Source organism: Schistocerca piceifrons, chromosome 2, assembly GCF_021461385.2.
Source record: "Schistocerca piceifrons isolate TAMUIC-IGC-003096 chromosome 2, iqSchPice1.1, whole genome shotgun sequence".
NCBI lineage: Eukaryota > Metazoa > Arthropoda > Insecta > Orthoptera > Acrididae > Schistocerca > Schistocerca piceifrons.
In genome coordinates this window covers 309,474,840-309,498,271 of record NC_060139.1, presented here as the reverse complement: position 1 = coordinate 309,498,271, position 23,432 = coordinate 309,474,840, and the positions used below count along the sequence as shown (strand labels likewise).

The 23,432-nt window shown below is 40.7% G+C and overlaps 2 protein-coding genes across 3 annotated transcripts in view; one reads left to right on the top strand and one right to left on the bottom strand.

Annotated features, from left to right (window-relative positions):
- Positions 1-3,709, top strand: part of LOC124776405 (sialin) — a 385,302-nt gene extending 381,593 nt beyond the window's left edge. The window contains exon 12 of the mRNA XM_047251384.1: positions 1,395-3,709. Coding sequence (XP_047107340.1) covers positions 1,395-1,595 — 201 coding nt within the window. The 3' untranslated portion in view covers positions 1,596-3,709. The remainder of the gene's footprint in view (positions 1-1,394) is intronic.
- A 7,439-nt stretch (positions 3,710-11,148) lies between these two features.
- The window catches only part of LOC124777150 (beta-catenin-like protein 1), a 102,326-nt gene continuing 90,042 nt past the window's right edge, over positions 11,149-23,432 (bottom strand). For both annotated transcript variants that reach the window (XM_047252450.1, XM_047252452.1), the window contains exons 10-11: positions 21,558-21,747; positions 11,149-11,312 (exon numbers count right to left, since the gene is read on the bottom strand). In XM_047252450.1, coding sequence (XP_047108406.1) covers positions 11,224-11,312; positions 21,558-21,747 — 279 coding nt within the window. In that variant the 3' untranslated portion in view covers positions 11,149-11,223. The remainder of the gene's footprint in view (positions 11,313-21,557; positions 21,748-23,432) is intronic.

Genomic DNA, 23,432 nt, shown 5'->3' with positions numbered 1-23,432 from the left:
AAAACCAAGTCTCAAAATTTCTGCTAGTCCGGACTATATAAAGTCTGATACGACGGCTACAGGTGATGCCAAGTGAGTCCAGATTTGTACATGGGCATTTTAAATTTTGCCCTTCTACTTAGGCCTCTTTCAGTTTCAGTTTTATATTTTATAAGTACATGATATATCTTTCAGTGTGAAGTCTTTCAGTGAGCTTCCCTTAACAAGTCCTGGGTCTTGTTTGTAAATGTTATAGTTAAAAGAGAAATAATTATGTGAGAGTACCAAACCAAGCATATCCTCAAATTCAGTTATTTCTGGCCTGCCCATTACTTCTTTTCATTAAATTATTTTACAGTCTCATCTAGAGGTATGCTGCTGCATAACTTTTCAGTATCAAGGAAGAGAAATTTGATGTGAGGTGACACAACTGTTTTGACAGCTGGCCTGATAAGATGTGATGTTATTTTGAATTTCTGGCTGTACTCTGAGTCTGGAAGATTTGAGATTAATTACAATCTGGGCTTCATTCTTTGTGAAACAAAAGTCACTTTTATTGAGAAATTTTCTTCTTTTAACTTGAAATTTTGTTGTAGGGTCAAGAAGGATTCCATGTAAATGATTATTTGAAAAAAAGTGTTTAGTAAATATTTATCTTCTTTGAGTATGATAATCATTAGGGAACCCTTCTCTGCTTTAACAGCTAAGGCATCATGGTTTGTGTAATGAGCAAAACATGTTTCAAATGTGTAGCAATTCATTAAATTAAAAAATAAATAATGTGACCGGTAGCAGAACAAAACAAACAATATATTTGTACCAGTCACTATGACTGCAGTCAATGACTATAAGGCACAATCAGACACTTGTTAACTCTGTACAGTACAAAACAGGCAGTTATAAGTCTAATGTAGGACTATAACTAACTTCCCAACTTAATATACAAGGAAACAAATTAACTCATTGTTTAGAGTACCTGATGTGACATAGAATTTACAAGCTGCAGTCCCAATAAAGAAATATCATGAAATTAGCAGTGATGCATTGCTGCAACATATGATTTCCTCAAAGGTATGTTTTCACAACTTCAGGGAACTAATCAATTTGCATGTATTTATTGATCTGAAAATGCTTAGATACACCCGTAAACATTGGTCACACTGCTCATACAAGTCTTCTTACATGATCTAATCTTAAGACAAAAGAACTGTATACACAACTAAATCTTATACATTCTAAAAGACAAGGTTACATGTTCCCTCAGTAACTGATAACATTTTTGTCTCATGAGTAACACACTAAAATTGTAACTTCTACATAACACTCTTTGCAAATGTGGCTTGCACCACAGATAAATTTCTGTTCCTACATTTAATCATTTGGGACCCTAATGGCATTGCTTTGCATGTTGACAGCAAACGTTCGGCCAGTGGCAGAAGGTGTTTGGGATCCTAGTGGGCACATACACAGCAGGAGCACTGGCCTATCTGGTGCTAGGATCTGGAGAGCTGCAGCACTGGAACAACCCACCAGGCAGTACCGCAACCTCTAATGGCAAGGACCTTGCTGATGAAGGGGACGCTGAGGAGGAGGCAACACCACTGCGAAAACTCTAAGCACAACAAATCTGCCATATCTGTAGCCCAAAAGCAACAAGACTACAATCGCAGTCTCTCAGATTTGCGTATTTTGCCTGCTTGGTACAATTAGTAACATTAAAGAGCTAAGATACTCACATAGCAACTGACAGACCACTCTGAAAACTATGAAGTTGTGAATTGTGAATCCCGCAAATTTTGTTCATCCAAGATTTGACACAGACAAAACTACTATTAATAATGGACTTTATTAATGTGTGTTTAATCCCTTCCAAGAAAAAGTTATCCTTCATAAATTTGGTGTTTCTATTCTGAGAGGCACAATACACGTGTCACCCACATTTTATATTATGAATGTCAAGTTTTGCAAACTTAATTGCACTATTGAATATTTGTTTCCAAGGCACCTCTTGGATTTTAACCTAGGGTGATTTAGAGATACAGACCATGAATCATAGTGAAAGAAGCAAGCAACCTTGGAATGGAGTGTGGAAGTAGCAGTAGCCATATGGTTAGACTGCATATATGAGTGAGAATGAGGGGTAAGGTAGAATATTTCAATCATTCATTTGAAAGACATTTAATTTTCATGATGTCATCCTATTCAAATTCTGACTCCAGCTGCTTATTGTATCTAATGCAGGCGCAGTTTATGAACTGAATTCAGCAAAATGTTACACATTTCTTTGAATTTTGAATCTTGCTTAAAGTCAAACATGATTCACACAAATAAATCTTACTCAATGAGCAGCTGCCAGGCCACTTATACAACAGGGGAAAAACTTTTCACTTTTGAACAAACACAATCAAATCTCATGTGACTACTCAACAACTGGCCATACATGAAGTGGATCTCCTAAAAACTTTTAAGTGTGATTTTGATAACAGCTGAGACAAATAGCTGTTATTCAGTTAGTGAACACACTCATCAGAGTCAGCTGTTATATGTACATGTATACCATAGGTCTTAGCGACAGTGTAAAATGGTTTATATTGGAGATGTATTCAGCAGTGTGTTCATACAGATCACTAATTCTTGTGGAATTCATATTACTTTTCAGATATGTTTCATGATACGTGGACTGCACTTTCTGTACTGGCACCTTTCAAAGTTTAATATTCGTAATTCTCCATTGACGCTTATATCAGTTGTAATTCTGCACATTTAACCCATGTGCAAACAGTGCATTCCATTTATTTACAAATTTCTGTCAGTTATTCCTCTTACTATTCCATTTATTTCTGACCAAAGCCATGAGTTTGTGACGACTAAAGTGCAATATCTTACATGATGAAATCTAGATAAATACGTATGAATACTCACTGCCACTTTGGCAAAGATTTTTTATTTTTAGTCCTTCCATTGCTCTGAATAATAGACAGAATGGAAGCCACAGTGTAAAGTTAAATAAACTGTAGCTACTGATCAGAGAGAGAAATACATTACTGAAAAATGTTTGTTTTAATAACTACCAAAATTAGGGCTTATGAGATTCTTTTCCCTCTTTAGGTTGTGAGCAAGTATCTATTTCCTATCTACTTACAGAAGTTATAATTGTCTTTATTATAAGTGAGGATCACATATCTCCTGTCTGCATTGTGATACTTAACAATTCCACTCGCTTAATTTCTATTGTGGTTTTGTGAAACTTAATTTTTTTTAAATTTTGTTTCTTCTTACTGTAACTTTTTAGCAGCAAGCCATGTAAATGAAACTACAGCAACTCAGTATGATGCTATAAGCAGTGTTATGTTACATTAAGGCTCGTGATGTGAGTTCACATTAACAATGGGAGTCATATTAATGTTGTATCCAACTGTTGTTAGTATTGTATTTCTGTACATTATTTGTGATATACTGCTTGTGAATGAAGACATTTGAGAGAGATATATATGAAAGTTCATCTTAGGCTTTCTCATACTCTGTTACAGAAAGAGATACTGAATGAGTAAAAACATTTGCCATTGTGATTCTGTTTCACAGCTGAACCATCCATGTCTTTACTTTTTGTGTATACTCAGTTTTGTAAGGTATGTTATTAGTTATAAATTTATGCATACATTCCATGATCTGACATGTGTAAATAATAAAAACATGGTGTGTTCTATATACAGCCAAGACATTACCTCTACATGAAAAGTTGTGTAGTTGTTTTTCCATCCTATGTTACCTTCATATGACCGTTTTGTAGACCTATCCACGAAACAGTCTTGTGCCTCCTGTCTCACAGCCCCCCCCCCCCCCCCTCCCAAGTTCCTAGGAACCAAACTATGAATGAGCCTGCCTGATTTTCTTGTGTTGCAACAAACACAGCATATCAAACATACCTGTAAAGGATAGTGTAACACTCACAACTATGCAAACGGTGCAAGAACAGTGGTTGTAAAAGTACCGTAACCAACATGGACCAGAGACAAGTGTCACTCCTTGTCAGTGACAGTTAGTTTCAAACCCAATAGGACTTGGTGCTGTCAGTGAATGCAGGTCCATCTCAACCAGTTTCCAAGCAAACATTGTGAAGGTAACTGCATGCAATGGAAATCCGGATTTTTTTTTTTGCCTCACAAAACGCCATTGTTCACAGTGCAGCATTAAGTTACACATCTTCAATGAGCCAAACAACACAGAAACTTGACTTTCCCTAACCTGAGGCATGTATTTGTTGCTTGAAGAGCCATGATTTTCTTTTGTAAAGATGCAAGTGATAGAGTGCGCAGACAGGCCAACGAGGAGTCTAGTTCACAGCAAATGGATGGTGAAGTTCAGGCCGGATGTTGTTCTGCAATATTTTGATGGTGTTTTTTGTACCACGAATGGCTCGTGTTCAATTTACCATGAACATCAACCAGGCTGTTTATTTCAACATCCTCAGTGGCCAGGTGTTGCTCTTTCTCCTACAGCTTCACAATGAGTATACTGTGACACTTCATATATTCCAAGATGACAACCACTTTGTACACAAACCTTCAGATATACATTCCTAATTTCACAAACACTCACAAACCCTATTGCACATCAACTGGCCTTATAAATCACCTGATCTTCATGCCTTAGAAAATGTCTGGTACTATCAGAAACAGCAGGTGGAACGTAGCAATAAAGATAGATGCAATTTGGTAGCTCTACAGGATCTAGTCATCAAAGAGCGCCTTCAGTTCGATATGATACACATGAAGATACTTGAGGACATTTTTCTCAGAGGCCATTGCCAATTATTTGTTTATATCTTGTGAAAATCGATCCTTATGTTACAACCAGCTAAACCATACCCCACCAAGATATGTAGCTTGTAAGTATTTCAGTTTCTTGTGTTTTGGGAGAATCAGTGAACTAAATGTGATGTTGCCATACAATTTATGAAGCCTTCAGGATAACAGCTGCCACTCTATTGGCCCAAATGAGAGGATATTTTTCCGGTTCCCAAACTCAATGGCTTGCAGTTGTTGGACATCCTAAAACATCAGCTGTAAGAACTTACCAATTTCAGTGGAGTGTATATGCTCTATTCAGAAAAAAATGTTATAGTTACAAATAGTGCCTACTGTATACAGTGTGTTTTAAAGAAACTGAAATAGCTTGAACTTTTTAAAAATATTGTTTGCCGAGCCTGTACCATTTATAAGTTGAATCATTCAAAATTTCAGTTGGGACAAAACTATATTGTCTGGGGAGCCTTAAATTAAAAACTATTCCACAATGAAAGTTTCACTCTGCAGCAGGGTGCGCACTGATATGAGACTTCCTGGCAGATTAAAACTGTGTGCTAGACCGAGACTCAAACTCGGGACTTTTGCTTTTCACTGGCAACTGCTCTACCGACTGAGCTACTTAAGCATGACTCAAGACCTGTCCTCACAGCTTTACTTCCAGCAGTTCATCTCCTACCATCCAAACTTCACAGATCTTCCCCTGTGAAACTTGCAGGACTTGCACTCCTTGAAGAAAGGATATTGCAGAGACATGGCTTAGCCACAGTCTGGGGGGTGTTTACAGAATGAAATTTTCACTCTGCGATGGAATGTGTGCCGATTCGAAACTTCTGTCGGATTAAAACTGTGCTGGACTGAGACTCAAACTCGGGACTTTTGTGAGCAAAACATCTCTTACAAACTACTATCTGTTACAAAACAAAAAAATACAAAAGAACAGAAAACATATTTTATTTGAGGAACTATCATTTTCAATATACTGTGCGAAATTCACATGATTTGTAATGTTTTTTATCTCAGTTCAAGATCACCTACGATTTCAGAGGCATTACTTGTGCAAAATTTAAACTCTCTGTAGACCTTCTAATTTGCTCGCAGCATTACAAGAAATTACAAAATGATATACAGCCACTTCTATGTCCATTTTGTCCCCATTCTTTCCCTTGGCTGATGATCATAAAAAAAGGTAAATGTATTAAGAAGAATAATTGATTATTTAACAAAAATTCATAAATCATTGTTCATCAATCAGTACTATGCCAGCATCACTTTGTCTTGTTATGATAAAGAGTTTAGTGCTAATGAAATATTATAATGTGCGATGTATTTAAATGTCTGTCTAATGTGGCTAGTAATTGAGACAGTATATGCTCTCTCTCTCTCTCTCTCTCTCTCTCTCTCTCTCTCGAACAAACAAATATAATTCATTTATTCTGCTTCCAAATACATTGCGTATTATTATTTCCTGCCTGTATGGCTTGACTTAAAAAGGTATGAAAAGTAGTAGTAGTAGTAGTAGTAGTAGTAGTAGATTTTTTTTAACGATCCTTGTACTACAGAGTATATAACCTCCAAATTCCATGTTGTTTTGGATGACAAAAAAAAGTAATTTATTTTTTTAAATGTTAGTAAGTGTCCTTTTGTGCCATAACATTGTTAAATAAGAAGCAAACTTTCTAACATTGAAGTACCATAAAATGGAAACACACAGAGATAAAATGCTAAAATTTTATGATTTCTTATCTCTACAAGCTGACCAAATACGCGAAGTTTCATCCAAATCTGAGATAGTGGTTGAGATGGCCTGAATGACTTGACCCAATGCATAAACTGTATGTAGATCAACCTCTCCTCAAATACATGAACAAATTCTAGTGGTGAGCCGTATTAAACTGTAATTCATGACTATCCTTCTGGAGTACGTCTTCTGTATACAACTGATAAGACATTTAAACTCAAATTAGCTGAATACTGATACCTCACTTCACGAAGACACATTCACAATGAGAGAGAGATTTATATTAATGACTCTGCATTTATTTGTCTGTGATGGTGGCAGATACAAATTACTAGCTGTGCACAGCTAGCCATAATGATTTATCAACAATAAAAAGTAGAATGTGTTAGAGTACTGTGCAGAAGATGGGCAATTTGATAGCTTTAAAATTTCACATTTAGCATCTAAAAAAAATAGCTTCTTTGTACTCAAGTGCAATACTATTTTGTTTCTTTCCTCACTATTTAACATATATAACAGTTCCAGCTGTCGAAATAATGTAGATAAAAGAGTGTCCATGCCAAGTTGGCTTAATCACAATATTCTCAATAGCAATGGCTTTTAAACATCCGAATTGTGCTTACTTGGAATTCATTGTTTAAAGAATACTTTGAACTTGATGAGATAACAGGGATTCTACAACTTTACTTCAGAAATTACAAATAAAGCAAGATCGGCAAGCACTTGAAAGAATTTTCCACCTGATCTTGTGAAAAAATGCAGATTATGGACTATAATTTTGATGAAATTTAGTGGGTCAGTGCTCATTTCAGATCATGTTGAGAAGAAGATAAAACCATACTTACTATGTGATTCATATATACTGAACATTCTAAGAAACTGGTACAGCTGCCTATTATCGTGTAGTGCCCCCACGAGCATGCAGAAGTACCACCACACGACATGGCATGGACTCTACTAATGTCTGAAGTAGTGCTGGAGGGAACTTACACCATGAATCCTGCAGGACTGTCCATAGATCCGTAAGCGTATGACAGGGTGGAGATCTCTTCTGAACAGCATGTTGCAAGGCATCCCAGATATGCTCAATTATGTTCATGTCTGGGGAGTTTGGCGGCTAGCGGAAGTGTTTAAACTCAGAAGAGTGGTCCTGCAACCACTCTGTAGCAATTCTGGACATGTGGGGTGTCGCTCTGTTCTACTGGAATTGCCCAAGTCCGTTGGAATGCACAATGAAGATGAATGGATGCAGGTAATCAGATAGGATGCTTACATACGTGTCACCAGTCAGAGTCATATCTAGACATATCAGGGGCCTCATATCACTCCAACAGCTCACGTCCCACACTATTACAGAGCCTCCACCAGGTTGAACAGTTCCCTGCTGACGTGCAGGGTTCATAGTTGATGAGGTTGTCTCCATACCCATGCACGTCGATCCGCTCGATAGAATTTGAAACGAGACTCGTCTGACCACGAAACATACTTCCAGTCATCAACAGCTGAATGTCGGTGTTGATGGGCCCAGGTGAAGCATAAAGCTTTGTGTTGTGAAGTCATCACGGGTGAGCTTCAGCTCCGAAAGCCCATATCCATGATGTCTCATTGAATGGTTTGCAGGCTGACACTTGTTGATGGCTCAGCACTGGAATCTGCAGCAATCTGTGGAAGGGTTGCACTTCTGTGATGTCAAACGATTCTCTTCAGTCATCATTGATCCCATTCTTGCTGGATATTTTTCTGGTCACAGTGATGTCAGAGATTTGGTACTTTACCTGATTTCTGACATTCACGGTACACTCATGAAATGGTCATACAGGAAAATACCCACTTGATCGCTGCTTTGGAGATGCTGTGTCCCATCGCTCGTGCACCGACTACAACACCATATTCAAACGCACTTAAACCTTTATAACCTGCCATTGTAGCAGCAGTAACTGATCTAACAACTGCACCAGACACTGATTGTCTTATACAGGGTGTTACAAAAAGGTACGGCCAAACTTTCAGGAAACATTCCTCACACACAAAGAAAGAAAATGTGTTATGTGGACATGTGTCCGGAAACGCTTACTTTCCATGTTAGAGCTCATTTTATTACTTCTCTTCAAATCACATTAATCATGAAATGGGAACACACAGCAACAGAACATACCAGTGTGACTTCAAACACTTTGTTAAAGGAAATGTTCAAAATGTCCTCCGTTAGCGAGGATACTTGCATCCACACCCTCCGTCGCATGGAATCCCTGATGCGGTGATGCACCCTTGGAGAATGGCGATTTGTATCACAGCCGTCCACAATACGAGCACGAAGAGTCTCTACATTTGGTAACGGGGTTGCATAGACAAGAGCTTTCAAATGCCCCCATAAATGAACGTCAAGAGGGTTGAGGTTAGGAGAGCGTGGAGGCCATGGAATTGGTCCGCCTCTACCAATCCATCGGTCACCGAATCTGTTGTTGAGAAGCGTACGAACACTTCAACTGAAATGTGCAGGAGCTCCATCGTGCATGAACCACATGTTGTGACGTACTTGTAAAGGCACATGTTCTAGCAGCATGGGTAGAGTATCCCGTATGAAATCATGATAACGTGCTCCATTGAGCGTAGGTGGAAGAACATGGGGCCCAATCAAGACATCACCAACAATGCCTGCCCAAATGTTCACAGAAACGTTGCGTGCGGATTCTCGTCAGCCCACACATGTTGATTGTGAAAATTTACAATTTGATCACGTTGGAATGAAGCCTCATCCATAAAGAGAACATTTGCACTGAAATGAGGATTGACACATTGTTGGATGAACCATTCGCAGAAGTGTACCCATGAAGGCCAATCAGCTGCTGATAGTGCCTGCACATGCTGTACATGGTACGGAAACAACTGGTTCTCCATACAGTGACGTGGTCAACGTTACCTTGTACAGCAGCAACTTCTCTGACGCTGACATTAGGGTTATCGCCAACTGCACAAAGAATTGCCTTGTCCATTGTAGGTGTCCTCCTCGTTCTAGGTCTTCCCCAGTCGCGAGTCATAGGCTGGAATGTTCCGTGCTCCCTAAGACGCCGATCAATTGCTTCGAACGTCTTCCTGTCGGGACACCTTCGTTGTGGAAATCTGTCTCGATACAAACGTACTGCGCCACGGCGATTGCCCCATGCTAATCCATACATCAAATGGGCATCTGCCAACTCCACATTTGTAAACATTGCACTGACTGCGAAACCTAGTACTGTAGAGCAATGAGTTGCATGTCAGCACAAGCACCGAAGTCAACATTACGTTCCTTCAATTGGGCCAACTGGCGGTGAATCGAGGAAGTACAGTACATACTGACGAAACTAAAATGAGCTCTAACATGGAAATTAAGCGTTTCTGGACACATGTCCACATAACATCTTTTCTTTATTTGTGTGTGAGGAATGTTTCCTGAAAGTTTGGCCGTACCTTTTTGTATCACCCTGTATAGACATTGCCGACCACAGTGCTGTATTCTGCCTGTTTACATATTTCTGTATTTGAGTACATATGTCTATACCAGTTTCTTTGGTGCTTTTGTGAATCACTTCCACAACAGTAACATCTCCGAATCTTGTTGAGTTGGATTCAACCCATCTGTAATGTTGGAATATTAGGATCGTTCTACTAGAAACAAACTGGGGACTCTCAAATGAAAACTGCTGAAGGGATTGACATGCCATCACCTAGCAAAGAATGTATGGTACCTATAAAAGTGCTGATGCCCTAACTCGTCTCTAGAATGACATGGGCTCTTTCTCACGTGACGACAGAGCGGGCACATGCATGCATTGAACATCCTCTGCACTCATCATGCTGAAAAACAGAAATAGAGTCTTCAAGATGATGATGATGATGATGTTTGGTTTGTGGGGCGCTCAACTGCGTGGTTATCAGCGCCCGAGAGTCTTCAAAAGAACAGCAAAGGGGTGCAGTGCATTTCCTGACAACAGGAGTGCAGGAAATGGAAATTCATCAAAGAATGGCCGAGTGTATGAAGATCACTTCATGTATATTGCAAAAATCAAGGCATGGCACAAGCAACTCTGGAAGGAAGGATGTCAATTGGCCATTTATGAACAATCTGCAATGCCACACTACGTTATCAATACCACTGACCAGCAGGTGGATACCCTCACTCCAGGAGACCAGCAAGTTACAGTGGTAGCAGTTGCCCCAGAGGTCAGATTAAGCAATGGATGCTCAGTGCTCTATCTGCAATTGGGCACTCTTTCTGCTGTAAGGAAATGCACTACATGCTTTTGGTCTTCTTTTGAAGTCTCCAGTTCTCTGTTTTCAGGTCTGCTGAATACCATGGATGGTCACTGTGTGCCTATGACCAATCTACTGAGAGGTTGGTGTGCACCTATGTCATTACAGAAATGTGTTAGGAGCCTCAGCATTCTTATACGGACCACACATTCCTTTATAGGCAATGGCATTATATCCCTTCAGCAGTTTTCATTTTATAGCCTCTGGCTTGTTTCTTTTTGAACTACCTTAAAAAGTGAGAGCAGGGGCAACTTTTTGGTCTTCAAATATTAATTTAATTATCAATGGAAAATTTTAAGTTTTGCATCAATAAAATTATGACACAATATATAAAAAAATATAACAAAATCTTTATTACAAGTCACTTTCAATTATTTACATACAAAACAAATCAAGTGACTAAAGTTAAAATTTGTCTACAAGCTGGAGTATATGTTGCTGTTCGACATCCCTCCAATCCGTATCGCCTGCATCTCCAAGGTTTCCTGCATACTCTGAAAGAAGAAAGGGGGCATGGTTAATTATGACTGTTTATCTATAAAATATAAGACAACAATGTTGCTGCTATTTCCATAAAATACTTCAGGAGTCACACCTGCTCTTTATTCAAACGTATTACATGTATTAGATACATCTTTGTACCTGAAAAACTTCCTTTTGTTTTCATACCTTCTTCATTTGTCCCTGGAATTAACTGCAATCACTACATCTCAGTAAAATGAAAATCCTTCTCTTCCCATCTTAGGCACTCATAGTTTTCCCCTGCTGTATTACTCACTGGTTTTTACGGGTGATATTTTACATACAAAGGCAGATACACCAGTGCGGTTAAACTGCTGCACATCTACACAATTACTCTGCAACTCATACAAACGTGTTTGGAAAAGGGTTCATAGAACCATTTTCAGACTCTTTCTCTACTGCTCCACTCTTGAATAGCACTTGCAAAAACTGAATGCTTAAATCAAACTGTGTGAGCTCACATTTATATTATTTTATCACAATGGTGTTTTCCGCCAACGTAGGTGGAAGTCAACAAAATGGCTTTCAGAGGGAAAAAGATGACGCTTGTAATTTCATTAAAAGATCTTGCCACAACGAACAACACCTTTGTTTCAGTGATTAGACAACGGAAAGTCCAGGATAGAATAACAACAATATGGAAATGACAGATTACTACTCATCATTAAGAGGACACCTTGGGTCAGATCGAGGCACAAAGAAAAAGAATGTTAAAATATTTAAGCTTTCAGACAAAGTCCTTCTTCCGAAGGAGATATCTCTCTCTCTCTCTCTCTCTCTCTCTCTCTCTCTCTCTCTCTCTCTCTCTCTCACACACACACACACACACACACGGGGGCACTGTCTCCAAGTGCTGCCACCTGACTTTGACTGGCAATCTATCCTTTCCATATTTTTGTTTGTTTCAATTATTGGCACCCCACCTCATTCATCACATCTGTGACATTTTCTCCCCAACGCCATGAGAATAGGAAACAAGTTGCTTTTCTCTGAACTTGTTTGATGTCCTCTGGCAATCCTATATGCCTAAGATCACATACTGTGCAGAAATGCTCCAGAAGAGGGCAGAAAAGCAATTGCAAGCAGCCTCTCTAGCAGATTCGTTGCATCTTCTAAGTGTTCTGCCGATAAATGCAATTTTTAGTTTGCATACCTGACAAAACTTTCTATGTGATGGTTCCAATTTATGTTGCTCATAAATGTAATCTGTAGGTATTTAGATGAATACACAGCCCTTAAATTTATGAGATTTACCATCTAACCTAAATGTAACAGAGTTTTTGGAGTACTCGTATCGAGGACCACACACTTTTTATTGTTCAGGGTCCATTTCCACTTTTCATACCATAAAAATATCTTGTCTGAACCATTTTGTAATTGTTCTGATTTTTGGATGACTTTACTAGAAGGTGACAAACAGCATCATCTGCAATTTGTTCAGTGTTTCTCATATTAGAACTGTATAATTTCATGTAAACTTGCTGTACATTATTGTCTTAGTTCTCATTAATTACAGCTACCTTCAAGTTTGTTATACAGCTTAGTAACTGCTGCAAACAACCCTCACACACTGAAGTGATGAGCTTTGCAGGATGTCTAGTTCACTTACGGGCTTCAATTGCCACTTTTTCTGGCCTCTGACAATGTTTCACAAATTGGAGTAAGCCAGTAGACATGGCTACAGCCTGAAGAAATATGTACTGATGATGGGGACAGTTCTTGTCATAAACATAATTTGTTTCTTAAAGCAGATGAATCTCAAATGGCATAAAATGTGGTTAAACAATGGAAAGTCTGGGTTGTAATATCATGCCCTGAAATGATGGACATCCTACCCGGGGCTTTCCCCAGTGCCCCTCCTACCTCCACAACATCCTAGTCCATCCCTACACTACTCCCAATCTCAAGCTCTTGCCACTGGAATCATATCCTATGGAAGACCCAGGTGCAAGACTTGCCCAATCCACACATACAGCACTTCCTATTCCAGTCCTGTCACAAGTTATCTTACCCCGCCAGAGGAGGGCAACCTGTGAAAGCAGCCATGTCGTGTACCAGCTCTGTTGCAGCTGCAATCCTCACTCAGCTTTTTATATTGGTATGACTACCAACAAGCAGATGACATGCTCTTCATTGTAAGTGTTGAGTCCAGAAGATTTATAGAAGACAAATGCAATGCAGCACTTCATGAACTTGAGGGCAGGTGTTGAAGTGTTAAATTGTCACCAGCCCCTCACAAAACACCGTACGTCCTGCTGAAAGTGGACCTAATAAGAAACCCTAAAATAACATTAAATGATGCAACAATTAGGAAAAGTGTAGTAATAAGGTATCTAGGGGTATTTCTGGATGAATGTCATAACTTTGCACATCATGTAGAGGAAGCAGGCAGGAAAGATACCAACATGATGAATGATGTTATAACCATTGCAAATAGGCAACTTTGGCTTCCCTTGAAGACAATCAGAATATACCCCCAATCTATATTAGCAACAGCCGTAGGATATGGCGTGAGCATCTGGGCTCATAGACTGCAGTTAGTGAAGCCAGCATCAATAAGTAAGAAGAGTTCAATGAGGCATGCTACTGAAATTAACGGGCGCGTACTGCACTACCCCGAATGATGCTTTGTTAGTAGTTCTAGGAATATGCCCATTAGACATGGAAATTAGGAAAAGGGGGTCTTTTACTGGTTAAAGAAAGGCAATCAAATGGAAGCACTAAGGGTGCTTGGAACTGAGGCCAATTCGAAAAAGGCAATAAAAGATCGCATATTACAACTGTGGCAAAATGAATGGGACACTTCACGCACTGGCAGAAAAACATATGAATTTCTCCCTATCATGATGCAGAGATTAAAAATTAAATTTCTCAACCAGTCAAGTGGATTGATACACTACTGGCCATTAAAATTGCTACACCAAGAAGAAATGCAGATGATAAATGGGTATTCAATGGACAAATATATTATACTAGAATTTACATGTGATTACATTTTCATGCAATTTGGGAGCATAGATCCTGAGAAATCAGTACCCAGAATAACCACCTCTGGCCGTAATAACGGCCTTGATACACCTGGGCATTGAGTCAAACAGAGCTTGGATGGCATGTACAGGTACAGCTGCCCATGCAGCTTCAACACGATACCACAGTCCACCAACAGTAGTGACTGGCGTACTGTGACGAGTCAGTTGCTCGGCCACCATTGACCAGACATTTTCAATTCGTGAGAGATCTGGAGAATGTGCTGGCCAGGGCAGCAGTCGAACATTTTCTGTAACCAGAAAGGACCGTACAGGACATGCAACATGTGGTCATGCATTATCCTGCTGAAATGTAGGGTTTCGCAGGGATTGAATGAAGGGTGGAGCCACGGGTCGTAACACATCTGAAATGTAATGTCCACTGTTCAAAGTGCCATCAGTGCAAACAAGAGGTGACTGAGACATGTAACCAATGGCACCCCATACCATCACACCAGGTGATACACCAGTATGGCGATGACGAATACACACTTCCAATGTGCGTTCACCACGATGTCGCCAAACACGGATGCGACCATCATGATGCTGTAAACAAAACCTGGATTCATCCGAAAAAATGACATTTTGCCATTCGTGCACCCAGGTTTATCATTGAGTACACCATCGCAGGCGCTCCTGTCTGTGATGCAACGTCAAGGGTAACCACAGCCATGATCTCCAAGCTGATAGTCCATGCTGCTGCAAACGTCGTCAAACTGTTGATGCAGATGGTTGTTCTCTTGCAAACGTCCCATCTGTTGACTCAGGGACCGAGACGTGGCTGCACAATGCGTTACAGCCATGCGGATAAGATGCCTGTCATCTCAACTGATAGTGACACGAGGCTGTTAGGATCCAGCACAGTGTTCCGTATTACCCCCTGAACCACCGATTCCGTATTCTGCTAACAGTCATTTGATCTCGACCAACGTGAGTATCAATGTCGCGACACGATAAACCCCAATCATGATAGGCTACAATCCGACCTTTATCAATGGACAAATTTACATGTGATTACATTTTCATGCAATTTGGGTGCATAGATCCTGAGAAATCAGTACCCAGAATAACCACCTCTGGCCGTAATAACGGCCTTGATACACCTGGGCATTGAGTCAAACAGAGCTTGGATGGCATGTACAGGTACAGCTGCCCATGCAGCTTCAACACGATACCACAGTCCACCAACAGTAGTGACTGGCGTACTGTGACGAGTCAGTTGCTCGGCCACCATTGACCAGACATTTTCAATTCGTGAGAGATCTGGAGAATGTGCTGGCCAGGGCAGCAGTCGAACATTTTCTGTAACCAGAAAGGACCGTACAGGACATGCAACATGTGGTCATGCATTATCCTGCTGAAATGTAGGGTTTCGCAGGGATTGAATGAAGGGTGGAGCCACGGGTCGTAACACATCTGAAATGTAATGTCCACTGTTCAAAGTGCCATCAGTGCAAACAAGAGGTGGCTGAGACATGTAACCAATGGCACCCCATACCATCACACCAGGTGATACACCAGTATGGCGATGACGAATACACACTTCCAATGTGCGTTCACCACGATGTCGCCAAACACGGATGCGACCATCATGATGCTGTAAACAAAACCTGGATTCATCCGAAAAAATGACATTTTGCCATTCGTGCACCCAGGTTTATCATTGAGTACACCATCGCAGGCGCTCCTGTCTGTGATGCAACGTCAAGGGTAACCACAGCCATGATCTCCAAGCTGATAGTCCATGCTGCTGCAAACGTCGTCAAACTGTTGATGCAGATGGTTGTTCTCTTGCAAACGTCCCATCTGTTGACTCAGGGACCGAGACGTGGCTGCACAATGCGTTACAGCCATGCGGATAAGATGCCTGTCATCTCAACTGATAGTGACACGAGGCTGTTAGGATCCAGCACAGTGTTCCGTATTACCCTCCTGAACCCACCGATTCCGTATTCTGCTAACAGTCATTTGATCTCGACCAACGTGAGTATCAATGTCGCGACACGATAAACCCCAATCATGATAGGCTACAATCCGACCTTTATCAATGGACAAATATATTATACTAGAATTTACATGTGATTACATTTTCATGCAATTTGGGTGCATAGATCCTGAGAAATCAGTACCCAGAATAACCACCTCTGGCCGTAATAACGGCCTTGATACACCTGGGCATTGAGTCAAACAGAGCTTGGATGGCATGTACAGGTACAGCTGCCCATGCAGCTTCAACACGATACCACAGTCCACTAACAGTAGTGACTGGCGTACTGTGACGAGTCAGTTGCTCGGCCACCATTGACCAGACATTTTCAATTCGTGAGAGATCTGGAGAATGTGCTGGCCAGGGCAGCAGTCGAACATTTTCTGTAACCAGAAAGGACCGTACAGGACATGCAACATGTGGTCATGCATTATCCTGCTGAAATGTAGGGTTTCGCAGGGATTGAATGAAGGGTGGAGCCACGGGTCGTAACACATCTGAAATGTAATGTCCACTGTTCAAAGTGCCATCAGTGCAAACAAGAGGTGACTGAGACATGTAACCAATGGCACCCCATGCCATCACACCAGGTGATACACCAGTATGGCGATGACGAATACACACTTCCAATGTGCGTTCACCACGATGTCGCCAAACACGGACGCGACCATCATGATGCTGTAAACAAAACCTGGATTCATCCGAAAAAATGACATTTTGCCATTCGTGCACCCAGGTTTATCATTGAGTACACCATCGCATGCGCTCCTGTCTGTGATGCAACGTCAAGGGTAACCACAGCCATGATCTCCAAGCTGATAGTCCATGCTGCTGCAAACGTCGTCAAACTGTTGATGCAGATGGTTGTTCTCTTGCAAACGTCCCATCTGTTGACTCAGGGACCGAGACGTGGCTGCACAATGCGTTACAGCCATGCGGATAAGATGCCTGTCATCTCAACTGATAGTGACACGAGGCTGTTAGGATCCAGCACAGTGTTCCGTATTACCCTCCTGAACCACCGATTCCGTATTCTGCTAACAGTCATTTGATCTCGACCAACGTGAGTATCAATGTCGCGACACGATAAACCCCAATCATGATAGGCTACAATCCGACCTTTATCAATGGACAAATTTACATGTGATTACATTTTCATGCAATTTGGGTGCATAGATCCTGAGAAATCAGTACCCAGAATAACCACCTCTGGCCGTAATAACGGCCTTGATACACCTGGGCATTGAGTCAAACAGAGCTTGGATGGCATGTACAGGTACAGCTGCCCATGCAGCTTCAACACGATACCACAGTCCACCAACAGTAGTGACTGGCGTACTGTGACGAGTCAGTTGCTCGGCCACCATTGACCAGACATTTTCAATTCGTGAGAGATCTGGAGAATGTGCTGGCCAGGGCAGCAGTCGAACATTTTCTGTAACCAGAAAGGACCGTACAGGACATGCAACATGTGGTCATGCATTATCCTGCTGAAATGTAGGGTTTCGCAGGGATTGAATGAAGGGTGGAGCCACGGGTCGTAACACATCTGAAATGTAATGTCCACTGTTCAAAGTGCCATCAGTGCAAACAAGAGGTGACTGAGACATGTAACCAATGGCACCCCATACCATCACACCAGGTGATACACCAGTATGGCGATGACGAATACACACTTCCAATGTGCGTTCACCACGATGTCGCCAAACACGGATGCGACCATCATGATGCTGTAAACAAAACCTGGATTCATCCGAAAAAATGACATTTTGCCATTCGTGCACCCAGGTTTATCATTGAGTACACCATCGCAGGCGCTCCTGTCTGTGATGCAACGTCAAGGGTAACCACAGCCATGATCTCCAAGCTGATAGTCCATGCTGCTGCAAACGTCGTCAAACTGTTGATGCAGATGGTTGTTCTCTTGCAAACGTCCCATCTGTTGACTCAGGGACCGAGACGTGGCTGCACAATGCGTTACAGCCATGCGGATAAGATGCCTGTCATCTCAACTGATAGTGACACGAGGCTGTTAGGATCCAGCACAGTGTTCCGTATTACCCTCCTGAACCCACCGATTCCGTATTCTGCTAACAGTCATTTGATCTCGACCAACGTGAGTATCAATGTCGCGACACGATAAACCCCAATCATGATAGGCTACAATCCGACCTTTATCAAAGTCGGAAACGTGAAGGTATGCATTTTTCCTCCTTACACGAGGCATCACAACAACGTTTCACCAGGCAACGCCGGTCAACTGCTATTTGTGTATGAGAAATTGATTGGAATCTTTCCTCATGTCGACACGTTGTAGGTGTCGCCACCGGCACCAACCTTGTGTGAATGCTCTGAAAAGCTAACCATTTGCATATCACAGTATATTCTTCCTGTCGGTTAAATTTCGCATCTGTAGCACGTCATCTTCGTGGTGTAGCAATTTTAATGGCCAGTAGTGTACATTAGCAGACTGGCCATGGCCCTTATGCCACATATCTATGTAAAATCAGAGGACAGATGAATGATAGCTACACTTGTGGCAGTGTGGGCATACCAGAACACACATTGTGGAACTGCACGCTCTATGAAGATGCGGCGGATAATAGACATTAGGAATTAAGGATATGGGATCCCAAAGCAGCGCTAAGGAGAGAGTCAACCTGCTACATTTAGGATGATACTGCAGCCACAGTATCCAAGAAGGCCAAGGAAGGCTCCACGAGGCATTCAACCATAAGAAATCAAGCTGCTGCCCAGGCTAAACATACTCTGTAGATGGAGAGAAGATGATTGAGGTCAGCTATCTCCAAGTGAAATACTGCCCCAAAAATCTATATTGCGTTGGTGAAAATGATCACAGAATTGTGGACTTTAAGAAGTAACAGTGATGGGTGGAATTACTCGCTACAGTGAAAATGCTGCTGACATGCGCCTGACGCCCAAGGAATTCAGCAGATTATGGCTGTTGACCAGGGTACCATGAGGGTGGATCCAGTGGCAGAAACAGCCATCTAAAAGTTAAATGCATCAAAATAAATGAACAAACAGAGAACAAATTCTGTAGTGTTTGTAGTAGACTAGTAGCTGGGTAACTGTTTAAGGGTTTTAATGTAGTTTTGTAGTAGTAGAAGTTGTAGTTTTTTAATCTTTCTTTTTTTTAAAAAAAAAAAAGAAAGAAATTAAGTATCGGAAATAAATAATTAATACATAAATTATAACTATGCAAGGAAATGCAATTTGTATGGCCTATTTCAGCTTTTTAGATAATAAGCTGTAATTACGAAGAATAAGCAAATACAATACCAACAACCGGTCTGCCAGGATGAATGGCCACTGCCAAGCTGTTGCCAAGAGCAAAGAGGCCATCCCGTTGCACAACATGCAGCTGAACATAACTTGCCTGATTTCAACTGCTGCTTCATAATCCGTGCCATCTGGATCCTTCCCTTCATCTCCAGCTTTCATGCACTGTGCAGATGGAAGTTATCCTTACAACAAATTCTTCACTCCCAAAATCATTCTGGCCTCAACCTACAGTAACCTAATGTCCCCACCATCTCCACCCAGCTGTATTCAACCACTCTGTCCTGCCATCTTCTCCCGATTCGCATCGCTGCACCCTCATTGTGCACTATTCCCTGCTGGTGCACCTGCTAGTCTTTTCCCCTTATCTGCTACTCTCCTTTCTGCTCCCCACCCCACTCCCCCCTCTTTCCCCACAGTCTCCTGATGCTGTGCTTGGCAATCTCGTCCTGCCACTTCTACTCCCTGCACGCTCTGCCAGGCAGTGCTGATTGCTGATTCCTCCTTCCCCACCTGTACCCTGCTATCCCTCCCTCTTCCCTGCTCCACTCCAGACTGTTGCTCCCATTTGACACAATTCAGTTGTCTTCTGCCCAGAGTGGCAGAAGTGTGTGTGTGTTTTTGTTTTTCTTTTCTGAAGAAGGCTTCAGTTGAAAGCTTATGTGTAACAGTCTTTTCATTGTGCCTGTTTGTAACTCAACATGTCATCTTTATAGTTAGTAGCAATTTATCCTTTCATAATACCTTAAAATATGGTTATACTCATCAGTGCCAATTGCACTGTATTCAAGAGTTACTAAAATAGTGATCAAATTCGTACACATTTTTTAACTAGCACTTGCCAATGAAACCATCTCACAGCCAAGTAAAGATTATTTGCAGCTGACATTAGTGAATAATTTAATTATACAAGATTGAATAAGTCAGAAAGTCACAATTATGAAGGAATTCAATGTAGTGAAACATAGTTCAGCTACTTAGCTACAGCCTCAGGGGCAGTTACGCCTGGCTGACAGCAAATCAGTACTACCATAAAAAAATAACATGCATGTTGTCAAACACACAGTCTGATTCAGAAAAAGATAGGAGTTAAAATGTGGAGCGAGGACATGGTGAATTATATACTGAATGGATGAGTTTATATTGACAATCTAGCAGTCTCTTGATGAAATGGTGACATTGGTGACTTCAGACACACAACCCAGATTTCCTACATAAATGACAGGTGCTGGGTGCCAATAGGAGAGAGAGCAGCCAGCCATCGGGCACTTTACACGTGGACAGTATAAAGGATGCAGCTGACAAGCAGAGATGAGACATGTAGGTAAGCTGTCTATGTTGGCCTTGATTGTGTTTTATGTCATTTGTTGCAGTGAGGGAATGAAAATTTAATGAAGTATATTCTTTTCTGTAGAACATGCAGAACAATTAGTAAGTCATATATTTGTCAATGAGTTTACTAACAACTGGTGCTTGTTTCTTTGCTGAACAACTCCGGGGCTGTTATGTGTTCATCATTTTTTTAACGGATTATGTTGGTGGGAAACTTCTGACTCGTTTGAGATTCACCTACACAGCCTGCCAATCAGTATTCCCTGATTCTTCATAACATTTATCATTTAACCAGAAAGCTTTCCTTCCTGCCACTTTCAATTACATTACGCAATTAAAGAAAGTGCCATGTGGCCTCCAACTCTCCACAAAAAAACAGTGAATGGATATGATGTCTTCTCACTAAACAAGAGAATAAATTACATAAATCTGTAGAACTAGAGACAAACTGTTTCCAGAATATAACAAGGGCTGTGAATATAGAAAAAATATGTCAGTAAACTCATTATTGGTACACACATCATATGATGGCATGTTTATGTCTTCTCATAGCATTGGATTAAACTTACCTCTCATAACATGCCTTATCGTTTTCACTGAGCCACCCCTCAAATTCAGGATCTGAGTTACTCGCTGCTTGATGGAGCTGGGACCTCCTGTACATACTTCCAATATAATATAATCTACAAGCTGTAATGTGAACAGACCACCTTCAAGTCGCCGCAAGTAATTGCTGTCATCATCTTCATCCTCACCATCCTGAAAAGTAATAACAATATTGCTTATGAACTTCATGAATACTTTAGTGAAATGGTAACCTTACAGAAGATGTCTATCAAAAAAACGTGGATACCATAATTTTACGTGTGTATTTGCTGAAAACTGGAACGTTGCCACAGAATGGTTTTTAAATGTTATGTAAATTTGTTATAAATTAAAGATTGGTATATTGTTCTAAACAGCAGGTAAAGAACATAAAATTACTGCATTCAGTTTCACTTATCTCAAGCATGAATAGCAAAAATGGCTGTGATAGATAATCCATAGTTCTTAGATACAAGTGAGTCTTATTTTCATGGGTTTCACAAACTGTTTATAGTCAACAGAACTCAATATTGTATTTCATTGTATGTTTTATAGTATTGTCTTTTAATGAATTATTCACTGTAGGCTGAAGACTATATTGAAATGAATGAAGGAAGATTGGTATGTAATGTTTAACAACAATGAGGTCATTAGAGATGGTGCACAAGCTTGGACTGGACAATGTCGTACAGATATGATCCATTAACACACATTGCTTTGTTTTCCCCATTTAAGGTCTTGGTATCTTCTACTAGGACTGCTGAGAAAACTTTTGGTGATAAGGGATCTCCTTGGCCGACACCTCTTTCAATTCTGAACTGCACTATTATGCTGAAGTCAGAGGGAAGCTGTGAAATTAGCACAATGTACAGTTACACAGAGATTCCACAATCAAGCATACTCAGTAACTGATACAGATTCGGATAACAATTTAGTAAGGATAACAAATAAAATGAACTTTAAGAGACTCGCCCTGAAGAATCATTGTGGAAAGAAGTGGCATACTGAAGCACTGAGGAATGATAAGATGTGCATGATATTCTCCAAGGCTGTAGGTACTGCCATGTTGTATGCCACAGATGGCAGGCAGAAGTGGAATGGATGTCTCTCCAAAGCGGAATCATATAGGGAGAACAATTGACACATTAGTACAATGAAGGTAAATGAAAAGAAAACTTGAACAACTGAATAAATAATTCAGTAGATCGACAAAAGAAGAAAAATGTTTGGAAAAACCAAAATACAGAATTATAAATTGATTAGGAATGAAATAAATAAAACTGATTAGGAATAAAATAAATGAGAAGTGAAGGGAAGCCAAGTTGAAAGAGCTGCATGGGAAAGGTGAATAAATTGAAAAGGAAATGGTCACTGGAGAGATCGATTTAGCACACACAACAGTCAGAACAACATTTGGGGAAATTAAAAGCAAAGGTACCAACATTAAGACCACAATGGGAAGTCCACTGCTCAACTCACAGTAAAGTGCAGATAGGTACAAAGAGACCCTTACAAGGGGAAAGACTTGATTGACGACATGACAGAAGATGAAGAAATGTTAATCAATACGGAAGACAAATGGGATGCAGTATTAGAGTCAGAGGTCAACAGAGTTCTGCAAGTCTTGCGATCAAATAAGGCAGAAGGGATAGACAATACATCATCGAAATTTCTAAAATCGTTGAGTGGTAAGTGGCAACCAATGGACTACTGAAGTTGTTATGTAGAATCGATGAAGATGGAAATATATCACCAGACTTTCAGAAAAATATCTCCACAAAATCCTGAAGATAGCAAGGGCAGATAAATGTGAAAACTATCGCACAATCAACTTAACATCTCATGCATCCAAGTTGCTG